Genomic DNA, 12,477 nt, shown 5'->3' on the forward strand with positions numbered 1-12,477 from the left:
AATTTCCACAAGTTGAGTGAGTGGGTCCTCATTTCACATTTTTTTTATTGGTTTATCACTTACCTCTCCACAGACCCCACTTCAACCCAGAAGCAAAGCATAAGGAGCGAGGTGAAGCAGGTTGGTGGCTGCTCCTTTCACCTCACTCATGTCAAACTCCTGTAACACAATAAACCACTCTCCGACATCTCATTTCTCACAGTTAAATAGGTTTAGGTCAAGGATATGTGATAGACATTATTTAAGCTAAAATAAAAAGAACACTGATAATAATAGATGGGAATTTTAATTTTTATTGATAAGCCATGATTTCCTACTGAATACATAACAGAATACAATTAACAATAACATAAACATCCTAACATTTAAAAATTTAAACTTTCAGAATTACTTTGACTAGCATACAATGCTTTAATTTGGGGGAAAATAATGTTTTATTTCAACTATTCTTCTCATATGCAAAAGAGATGCTTAAGGTAGGGGAAATGAATAAAATTGTACAAAGCTTCCTGTGTAGAAAACAAATTGACTCTACTACATCAGCTGCACCCTACTAAAACTCTAAAACAGAAAGCCTGGAAGGACCAAAAAAGAGCCACATTCTACTGAAGCTATCAAAAATAAATCTTAAAGATCTACAAATGGAACATGGCACTACCCTCTACCACTAATTCAACGCACTGGACAGAAGAGTGGTAAATCATAGCCTCATGACAACATGAGATAAAATTATTCTTAAATATGAAGCAATACATATATCAGAATCATTCATCCCTGTTACAGAGATATGCACATATCAATGTGAACGTGTCCTTTGAAGTGAAAAGCACAGAAATCATCTACAAAATATCTATTTTCCCGGGTTACAATAACTGAAATGAAAATGATAGTTTATGGAATGATGCAAATGGCACTGTCTTTTGACGAGGCATACAAAAACACACTGGCTAGAAATAGTTTTGAAACAAGCCTACTCTCACCAATGCATCCTTAATTAAAAATTTATATTTACTGGTTAGTTTCTGGAAGAAAGTAGGAAAACAGTACTCTATTCAAAGTAGTGATAAAAATAATTGCACCTCAAATTACTCCCAATGTAACATAAGATATTGACTATTAACATAAATATCATTTGAATAGACGATATTAACTCTTTAAGTTCTTAAAAGTGCTGTGCTTTATTGGAGTCTGAAAACAAAACAAAACAAAAAATGAGGAATATACTCTTCTAACAGAAGCCTCTACCGAAAGTAGAATAGTTTTTGAAGCTGACCCAAGAGCAAGTCCACTTACTATAATGTCTCAGACTTGAACTGTGCAAGAAAATATACCCCTAGGAATATTTAATAGCATCTGGACCCATGGTAGTCATCTGGCAAATTCAAATAAGTACTGTCTTTATGTTAAGAAACCTTGTCGAGTAGGTATTTATAACATATTTCCACAGAAATCAGTATTAAACTTCAATAAAGCAAATGAGAAAAAAGTAAGGATGTCACAAAAACTCTAGATTATATGCAAGCTGGTTAATAAAATACCTTTTTCTGAAGATAACAAAGAAAAATGATAGCTCCAATTTTCTTTAAATGTCATAGGATAGCCAGAAATGTTGAATTAAATAATTGAATTATATCAAAGATAATTGGTACTATAGTATCAGACTATTTATAACTATATTTTACATTAACAGAAATCAGGGCTAAATATAAATTTTAAAAAATAACTATACCCAGGCTCAAAAGAATGGGAGCAGGGATAATTATGCTATCTACAGTTCTGAAAATCCCCACATGTAGGATATGATATTGCATATATAAGTAATATTGTTAGGTAATAGGCATATATCTGGATTTTATATTAGCACAACACTCCTCAGATTACAGTTTACCCAAAATACTAAACCAAAGATACTATTGTTACAGTACTTTAAAGATATAAAGTATAATAGAACCATACAATAAAAAAAAGCATTTCATCAACCGGCCATGTTTTTTCTGAAATCATAGATACAGCAAACAAATTGCTGGTTGCCTTAGTTTCTTCTTTAGAATTCTAAGTGAAGGTAGTAGGATGGGGAAACCCCATATAAAAGTGTTGTTCTATCTTTGAATTGTTTGGCTGCTAGTTATTCAGTCTCTGGAACCACTGGCCAGTCAAAACCAGAAGTGACATATGCTGGTGTCTTAATGTTTCCCATTCAGTAAAAAAGAAGGGGAGATTTTACATTAGTTCATATCAGGAAATGAAATGGGTGGCATTCTAAACAGAAGAATCTCAGCATAAGCAAACTTAAAGGTAAAATGAGGTTTTTTTAATATGAAGAAAATAAAATAGTCTATACTATTAGTTATTACTACCATATGTCCTCCTTTTCCCTTCTGCCTGTGGCTTTTTAATCACTTTTAATGTCACCCCACTGCTATGTAACAAAGCCAGTTCTCTAAGAAAGATATAAAGGAGGACAAAGACAAGGCATCACCATAGCCCTACACACCATGTAGTACAGCTAACTGACTGCTTACTCTACCTCCTCCTCCTCTTCTTTCTCCTCCACTTTTAATAAATTTATAATAAAAAGAGATGCTTTATGAGAAGTTACAAGATGATTTTTTAATCTGGAAACCTGAAGTACTTCACAAAAAAGTATTAGAGTTCTAGTTTTTAAATGAGGATATATGGCCTAAAAAAGATACATGCTATCTTCCACTGGCCTTTCCATTCTAGTGTTTCCCAATATACTACTCCAGAAGTTCAGCATAAATTATTTACTGAAGAATATAAGATACCAGTGGTCAGGATAAGGTTCCCTGGGCAAGGCAGGCGAGGAGAATATCCTTTGCCAACACTCTCCCCCTTAATCAGAGGATATTTTCATGCTTAAGAAGTCCTAGGATATAAAGGCCAAAAACACCATAGCGGAAGGCCCAAACATACAAATGCCATTTTTAGATCAGACTGTTTCAAATGTGTAACAGAACAAGCTTTTACCCACTTAAAAGTAAATACAAGAAGATTATTTATTTGATATTTATCTTCTTCCTCTCCATAGAGCACTCTCTGAGGATCTACTTTCTATAGGTTTCAAGCTTTAAAACACTGAATGTTGGTAACTCCTACTTTGGTATCCAAAATACCCAAAAGCAATTTATGAACATCCACTCCACTATAATTTCTTAAAATTCACTAAGATAAAAAAAGTCTTTAAAATTAATTTTAAAAGATATTATTTGCATACTTTATTTTTGATGGATTCATTTTTAAACAGTTGAAATACTGTTGGAGTTCATGGCAATTATTTTCTCCATGTTCACTGGAGAGAAATGCCATGGAACTAAGGAGCAAAATTAAATCATTTCTTAGATTTAGTAAGAGATCTTTAATTTATTTTTGATATATCTGAATATATTTCAATGTGCTTGGAAAAGAAAGGAAGAAGGAAGGAACGTTAGAGAGAAAGGAGGAAAAGGAAAGGAATGGGAGAAAAGGAATTTTTCTTTAAAATTTTCACCCAGATAAATTAATATTATCCTTCAGAATACAAGGTAACCAATTATCCAGGTGGTCAAAGTTCAGAAATCTTAAGATTCAGATAAGCATTAGATGTTACCAGACAGCTGGCTGTCTGATGCTCAGACACCTGAGTCTAGAGAGCTTCTACAGGATGCTGAGCAACACCCTACCATACTTCAGGTCAGTGGTCATGTTCACCTCTCCTGGTCCCCATCAAGATCCAGCTTCTTTTTTTTTTTAAAAAAAAGATCTTATTTATTTGTTCATGAGAGACAAAGATAGAGAGAGGCAGAGACACAGGCAGAGGGAGAAGCAGGCTCCATGCAAGGAGCCTGATGTGGGACTCGATCCCAGGGCTCCAAGATCACGCCCTGGGCCAAAGGCAGGCACTCAACCGCTGAGCCACCTAGGCGTCCCAAGATCCAGCTTCTTTCACAGACAACAGGGAGACCAGCTGGCTGTGTCTTACACAGGATCTTGTTGGACCCTAGTTAACTGTCCCCCATTCCTAACAAAGCTGCATCTTCTGGTCTAGGATCTTGTAGTCTAAATCACCTAGGGCACATACTGCCATGCCCTCTGACTCTTATTCCTGAAACAGAGCCAATGTGTGGGGATGAGGAAGTGAGAGAGAGGGCAGTGCACCCAGGACCCCCTAGGGCAGGTTTCTGTAAACTTCTCAAGCTCTGAATCATACATTCCCCCTCTCCTCTCCAAAAGAAAAACAGGAAGGGTAAAGATTGGTGGATGAGATAAAGATTGGGTAAAAAAAAAAAAAAACACCACTTCACTTAAAAATTAAAAAAAAAAAAACAACTCTCACCTCCTACATTCTATAAAAGAAGAAGTGATATCCAATTAAGAAGGATATACTGAGACCACTGGGGATAAGGTAGGATGGCAGGTAGGGGTGGATAGATGTGGGAACAGAACAGAGCAAGCTCCTCCTTCTGGTTGCTTTCTCCCAGTTCCCAGACTTTAATGTGTTTAATGCTGAAGCCAACACTGGTGTATAGTAATGCTTAAGAATCTAGGCTCATTTCTTCTAGGAAATAAAAAGAGTAACTAATCTAAAATAACACCTTTATTCTGGGAAAATGACCTCCATAAAACACCCATAAATGATTTTTAAGAGGGGGGGAAATAAAGACGCACAACTGCAAGACTGATTTTTTTTTTTTGTTCTACACAAGTCAGGTAAAGACAGCATTTATGCAGCTATACACACTAGGACCTGTTGTGCACCATCCCCCACAACCCCATAAGAAGAAAAACATTGTTTTTCAAAAATAGAAGCAATACTTGGTAATGAAGACAATTCAATCACGTATGACTTCCAGAAATGTCAATGTTACATGGAGTCCTTATAAAATGAATCACAGCCACTGCTGTATAGAGAACAGCAGCATAAAACAGAACACGACAATGACTGTAGAATGACAAGGAGTGGCCGCTGCTCCTCTCTCACAAGGACTGCATCCATGATCATCCCCACAGAGGTCACAAGGAGACAGCTTCACTTCTGAGTTGTAACTCCTCACCGCTTGTCTCCCTGTGTGGAGGCAGATATTAGTTTACATGGATCACTTGTTTAGAAACATATACTCTGACAAAACTTAAGAGCATTTCAGTACACTTCTCTGAATTTTCTATTCTTCACATAATTGTATTTTTCTTTACAAGAAACAACTGAAGGGATGCCTGGGTGGCTCAGTGATGGAGCCTTCAGCTCAGGACATGATCCTGGGGTCCTGGGATTGAGTTCTGCATCAGGCTCCTTGCAGGGAGCCTGGTTCTCCCTCCACCAGTCTCTGCCTCTCTCTCTCTCTGTGTGTCTCTCATGAATAAATAAATAAATAAAAATCTTTAAGGAAAAAAAAAGAAAGAAAGAAACAACTGAAATGCTCAGGAAGGGCCCACTCTGCTAACCAAATCTAAGAAAGAAACAATGCCTTCCTGGCACGGTGTCCACCACCAGCAGTTGGCCGGCACTCAGTGGGAAAACACACTGCAGCAGCCCACTGCAATCCCACATACACACCAATCTCTTCCCAGAACAAGGACTTTGGATTGAGAATTGTTTAGCCTCCATGAGAGTTTATTTTAGAGTGTCATTTTCTATGCATTCAAGCAAAGCTCAAATCATTAGAAGATTTACCGTGGGCTTTATTAAAAAATATAAAAATGCAGAGAAGCCTGCATATGTAATGCGTCTCAATATTTCAAAATGTTGAGCAGGTAGCATCCAAAAACCAATCAACTTGGGTAAATTTTACAGTATAAGCTAATATTTTTTTAGAGCTAGATAAAGAAACCTATAGCACTATAGGAAACTTGCTATATGACATATATGATTTTTATATTTACAGTTTTTAAAAACATTCTATTTTCAGATTTCTTCATGATTTTTTAATGTTATATTTTAAAGTATTTTTATTATTATATGTTTTTTAATTTTAGGATCTTCAAAGCTGGGTTTTCAGGTTTTTATTATTTCTGACCTTTCCCATATTTTCATTTGAAAATGTCCCCCTCATAAATAAGTTGCTTTCCCCCAAAAAATTTACATAGGCTGAATATTTTATTTCTTGAATGTTTAAAATATTCTCTACTTACTGAAGAAACATCAATTGGAGAATTTTTGCAACTAGTTTGAATTCCAAAGTTGGATGACGAAACACTACCACTGAGTCTCCACAGTGTATCCCATCATTCTACCAGAAAAGAAATGTTGTCCTCAGTGTTTTCCCCAAACCTCCCATACAAACCTGGGCAAATGCTCTTCCCCAATTCCACCAGGAGGCAAATGCTGAGAACTGACTTGTTGACTCAGAAGAAGAAAGAACTGGTGTTCTTAACCTTAATCTTCAATGATCCTCTATCGAATACTTCTAATGTTAATAAGTCCATTTTACTTTAGAGTATAATTATCTACAACTACAGAACACGTCAAAATGTTAACGATTCTCAATGCACTCTGATGATTCTGAGCCACCAGGAGTACTCACTCAGAGTACAACTTTTTAGAATTACAGAGATCATACACTCTCAAAATGTTACTCTGTGACTGAGTGTAGAGTAGTCCTAACTTGGGTAATCTACAAACCAGATCTCCACTTTCACATCTTGAATATTTAACATTTTATAAAGTAGGAAGTCACCAGGAAAATCAAAGAAGTTCAGGTTATTTTCCAAACAGACTATCTTCTTCTTGATATACTAAAAAAAATCTGATATAATGTATAAATTTTAGCAAAACAACAGACTCAGCTTAACCTATCCCAATCTTTTATACTGTAAATTAGGCTTATTTTCTCTCCTGAAGAAATCCCATTTTAAAATAGAAAACAGATGGAAGGGATGTTTGGAACAGAGGCAAAACCTTGGAAACTGCACATAACTGGACTCACAGTTATGTCAGTTTTTCTTTGTAAATTTTGCAATTGTGACTTAAAAACCTGAAACATGAGGAATAGCCTAACCATATCTTATTAGGAAAGATAGTGACTTTTTTGTACTCATCTGCTAAATGCTATCATGTGACTTTTTAAAATTATCAATGGTCTTCATTTAAATGGAAAGCTCATCTCCTGTACTTCACTTCCTACCCTCCCCACACACAAAATAGGTGGCCACTTGAAATAAATGAATGTCTGGCTTAACTTCTAACGTATTAGGAACTCTAGAACACACTTACTCGGTTCATAGTAATCCACGATGGACACCAAAGCATCCTGTGTGTTTGAAACTTTAAAGTTCCTCACAGCAGGAATATCAACACAAATCTGGGTTTCATTTACCTTGAAAACAATACAAAAGACTCTTAAGCGGGTGACAGATGATGTGTTCATGATAAAGCAAAAGACATTTCTTTTTCTTATCATTTTAGGAAATGGATAGAGACTAACATTTAGGGAGAATTTCTATGTGCCCAGTACTATGGTGATAAGCCCTTTATATAAATTATCTCATTTAACTCATAAAACAATTCTTCAAGATTAGATATTGTACTCACTTCCATTTTACCAAAAGCAATACTGAGAATCAGAGAGGTTAAGAAAGCAGCAAGTCCATGGATGCACGCTCCTGGGCCCTGATGCCTTATCTAATCCCCACCTCAGGCAATGCACCCACCTTGGGTGCTGCTGATAGCTCACAGCAGCACCCTTCTCTGAAGAATTGCCCTCAGTACAGGGGAGCAACCTCACCCAGTAAGAGGAAAGCTCCACAACCAATCACATTATTAAATAAAAACCTTAAACTTGTGTTTCATGTTCAAAATCAAGCCCATGGTATTTAAGCAGTATGTAATATATAAAAACTCTTGAACAGAGAAACAAGCTAGAGATTTTGAATGACTTTTAACAGAGTTTTGGCCAGAATGGTTTTTGAAGTCCTAAAACAAATGAGAATGTTCAGGAACTAGTTGTTTTTTTTTTAAGTGTACATATCACTAAAGCAATATATTTCTGATTCTTACTTGGCAAAACTGGAATGAGAAACATAGGTATTCCCCCAATATAACATGAAATCCTAAGAACACTTAAGAACTCAATTTTGATTCAACCTAAAAGTTTCACAGAGATGTTAGAAAAAAAGAATAAATAATATCCCAGAAGTTTTGAGACATACAACTACAGTCTTGAATTCTTCACTATGTTTCTCTCATATATTTTATGCACCTTATTTTTGGATCAGTAATTTTCATACAACAAAGAGAAAAGTACATGAAAATCATATAATAATTTGTATAAAGACTAAACCTCGAGAATACTCTTCTATGATTTAAGCACCTAATATATATTTATTGCAGGAATATTAAACACTTTGGGATTTATTAAAAGCTCCATGAAAGCATTTTAAAACTCATAATTAAAGCTTTCATTGTCAACATTTACAGACATAATTTTAGCAATTCCCTAAGGCAGAGGGGTTCTCAAACTGAGACCTGGACAGAATTTTTGAAGTTACAATGTGACAATTGTTTTTAATAATAAATTTCTTTTTTATTGGTGTTCAATTTGCCAACATACAGAATAACACCCAGTGCTCATCCCGTCAAGTGCCCCCCTCAGTGCCCATCACCCATTCACCCCCACCCCCCCGCCCTCCTCCCCTTCCACCACCCCTAGTTCATTTCCCAGAGTTAGGAATCTTCATGTTCTGTCTCCCTTTCTGATATTTCCTACCCATTTTTTACATAGGTTTACATCTGACATGAAATAATGACTTAGTTATCAAGACTTTCATCAGGCTCATCATTAATAACCTTGTCTTTAAGTTGATTTTATAGTGATGGCTTTTTAGGGGAGACAATATAAGGTTGCCACATTTGGGTCATTCGGGGGACACATAAAGCTGAAATAAAGACAAAGGATATAGGCCTAGAGTAGGGCAGACTTTCCAACACAATAAATGGCAGCCTTGTCACTAGTTAACCACATAAAACTTACATTTTACTACTTACAGAATCTAAATATAGGTTGAGTTTTCCATGATCATGTTCCACTTTCCTCACTGTCTCGCTCAGAGGAATCGCGTCTGAAGGCACCGTAAAACCACTGAGGAGGTTCACTTCCATCAGAGCCATGCCACTTCTAGCTGGGCCCAAAAATCTAAATCAGAGGAAAGGATGGAAAGAAGAAAATCCTTTAGGAAAAACCTAAAGCTACTGGCAAACTCTCTTCACATATAAATTAAAACTTCCAAGTGTTATTCCAAGTACTTACTGTTGAGTTGAAGTAAAAAAAAAAAATCACTATAGAAAATTATAAAACTGGCAATCCTTTCCTTATAGATATGAAATTCTTATAATTTTCAACCACATGAGGAATAATGACTTAGCAATGCATCTGTTTGACATGAAATGCTTGCAATGTATCAACCTTGGGCCCATATATTGTAACAAGCACAACCTGGATGCCCTTTCAGTGGGCAACTCTGTGTTCTGGGGGGGATTCCAAATTGAATTGCATTTTTAATTTTTTCAGAAGTTGGCACCACTAAGCTTTCCAGCTGAAAGCCAGGAACTGAAAAAGAAACTGAAAACTTGACCACTTAGCAGCAGACCACCGCCAGAACTTTAGCAATCTTCTCTTCATCTGGTTTTAGAAAAAGAAGACCAGTAGGGAGAGTCTTTTCCTTTGTTCTTCAAAATGTACTTGGAGCACATTCTGTGTTTTCTTTGGCCACCTAGTGGGAATTACAAGCCTTGGAAAATTCTGTTACACTACATTGTTCTCTCACCCTGTCCTACACAATGTGAACATCAAACAATCTGGGCACCAACAGTGTTTGGTCTCCTTTAAAATAAACAGTTTTCCAAAATGAATAGGTGGCAAGAGCTTTTTGTTTGGAGTTGAAAGAGCCCAGTGTGGTTATGGAAAGGAGTCTGTCTACAATGTGAAAGGATCAGAACATTGTTAAGTGAGTTTCTGTTGTCCCTTCAGATGGCAAAAGCAAGAAGGGCTGGTGGAGAACCTTGCTTTTTAGAGCAACAAACCAATGGCTGCCAAACATGACTGATTGAAAAGCCGTATAGTACAACTGCCGACAACAGCTGGCTCAGCAATCCCAAACAAGTGAAACCATCTGTGGAGGGATGCACTAAGCCAAAAGAGATGCTATTGAAAACTAATAAGTCCACTGCAGCCAGAGGTTTGTGTCTGAGCAAACATTTAAGATGAGAAGAACAGCCAATCCAATTAAATATGATGACTTTCAGTACATCATCAAAAGTGCCTTGGTTAACCTGGTCTTTCTACCAGCCCAGAGCAGAATTTGTCAAATGACCATGCCACACACAGAAAATCTTGTCCGAGATGAGTAAGGGCTTGAACTCTACTGATGGGAGTAAAGTGCCTAAAATATCGGTTTTTCTTTTTATTAAGTGCCACTGAAAAATTTCACTGAAAATGTTATTTGTATTCATATCAGATTTTTCTCAGAAGACTCGTAGCAGCATCCAAACCCTCTTTATGAAACTACTACTCTCACATGAAAACTGTTCCCTTCTCTAGTTTCTCCCAAAAAAAAGAGAAAAGTCATCTATCAAAGGCTATTGCCCATCTGATTCCTGATGATAGGGTAAGATTGGGACTTGTGCATCCTTTCATGAGCCCTTATAAGTAATGAGTCTCCATCATGATCTGAATCCTACTTTCACCTAATTTTCCTTATCTGTTTCTTCAATTAACCTCCCTAGGTAAACTCCCTCTCACAGTTCCAAAGACTTTTCTGCTTTGCCCACTTCAAAACTAGAATTTTAGACTTATTTAGAAGATTTAAGTTTAAATTAGAGAGGAAGACAAACCGTGAGATACTCCTGAGAAACAAATTGAAGGTCACTGAAGGGGAGGTGGGTGAGGGGATGGGGTAACCGGGTGACAGGCACTAAGGAGGGGACGTGACATGATGAGCACTAGGTGTTATACTGTATGTTAACAAACTGAATTTAAATTTTAAAAAGATATGTTTTTATTAATTTCTCTCTGTCTCACCTCCAAACAGTAATTTCCATGAAGACAGGGCCTGTGTCTTTTGTAGATCACCATCCAACATCTGACACAGTGTTTGGCACATAATGGAGACTCAACTGATATTTACTGAATGAATGAATGAATGAATGAGAAAAGCAGGGACAATAATACTACCTGCTTTGTAAAGTTATTGTAAAGATTAAATGAGATACATGTAAAACTGCTTGATACAGGGGCTCCTGGATGGTTCAGTGGTTAAGCGTCTCCCTTCAGCTCAGGTCATGATCCCAGTGTCCTGAGCTTGAGCCCCACAGTGGGCTCCCTGCTCAGCAAGGAGCCTGCTTCTCTCTTTCTCTCCCTCTGCCCCTCCTCCCTGCTCATTCTCTCTCTCTCTCTCTCTCTCTCTCTCTCTCTCTCTCTCCCCCCCCCTCTCTCTAATAAGTAAATAAAATCTTTTTAAAGAAAAGTCCTTGGTACAATGTCTGGCATGTAAGCTTGTGATAAATGTAGCTTATCATTACTTACAATAATAATAATAACTTGATACCATTATTCTGGAAAAGGACCCAATCATAAGCTTCATAAACAATAATGGGAGTTCTACGTTCTTCTCAGCTAAAAAGGAAGCCACTGAAGAAAGTCTAATATCCCCCTACTGAGGGTCAAAACTGCCCAGTAATGAAGGGACAAACACATGTGAAATTTTATACCAAAATCATGAACATTAAAGCCCAAAAGTAGTAAAGATGGTAGCAGCAATGGAGGAGATTGGATTCAAGTGATGGCTAAAAGGTTGGCCACCTGCAGAAACACCCAGTGATGACTTTAAAGTACATCTGGCAGCTCAGGACCACATCCGTGGCTTCCAGCCCAACAGCAAGCAAATTTCAACCAGAACACTAGGGGGTTCAACCCTAGAATGTTGAAGAACCTTCTAAAGGATTTGCTCTCAAACTTGTGTATGCATTAGAATGACCAAGAAAGCTGAAGAAGGCAGCTTCACAGACTGAATCTGTGAAGTCAGCAGATTTGAGTTGGAACCCCTTTTCCTTTTGACTTAACAAGATCCTCAGATGTGTGGATACAGACTGAATTTAAAAATCACCTTATTAAAAAAAAAAAAAAAGAATCACCTTATTAAGTACTCCTGGAAACAAAAAGTGCCTATTTAACCAAGGTGAAGACCTTCTCAGCTGGAGCATTTTCACTGTGCCTACAAAAACTATTCTCTTTGTTAAACTTGCATGTTCTTATGAAGTCTTGGGGTAAAGCATACTACTAAAGGTTAAACATAAACCTGGAATAATTATTTAAGAGAAAATTACTTACCAAGAAATAACCGATTTTTAGAGTATTAAACATGATTGGTTAACTTAAAATTTTCATTAGACCCACATTTTATGAAATTTTTCTATTCAAAGTTATAAACACAAGGAAAACTTGTAAAAAATTCTGGACACATTTAAAATACTTAAATATAATTAAGCAA

At 36.7% G+C, this 12,477-nt stretch overlaps 1 protein-coding gene across 4 annotated transcripts in view; it reads right to left on the reverse strand.

The window, feature by feature from the left end:
* Positions 1 to 270: 270 nt before the first annotated feature.
* CD109 (CD109 molecule) overlaps positions 271 to 12,477 on the reverse strand; it is a 137,068-nt gene continuing 124,861 nt past the window's right edge. For 2 of the 4 annotated variants that reach the window (XM_077903370.1, XM_077903368.1), the window contains 3 exons: positions 8,978 to 9,125; positions 7,208 to 7,310; positions 271 to 5,062 (listed from right to left, as the gene is read on the reverse strand). In XM_077903370.1, coding sequence (XP_077759496.1) covers positions 4,887 to 5,062; positions 7,208 to 7,310; positions 8,978 to 9,125 — 427 coding nt within the window. In that variant the 3' untranslated portion in view covers positions 271 to 4,886. Of the gene's footprint in view, positions 5,063 to 6,038; positions 6,225 to 7,207; positions 7,311 to 8,977; positions 9,126 to 12,477 lie in introns of those variants that run through there. The other 2 variants (XM_077903369.1, XR_013383207.1) reach the window with 2 other exon arrangements.

The sequence above is a fragment of the Canis aureus genome, chromosome 7, assembly GCF_053574225.1.
Source record: "Canis aureus isolate CA01 chromosome 7, VMU_Caureus_v.1.0, whole genome shotgun sequence".
NCBI classification, from domain to species: domain Eukaryota; kingdom Metazoa; phylum Chordata; class Mammalia; order Carnivora; family Canidae; genus Canis; species Canis aureus.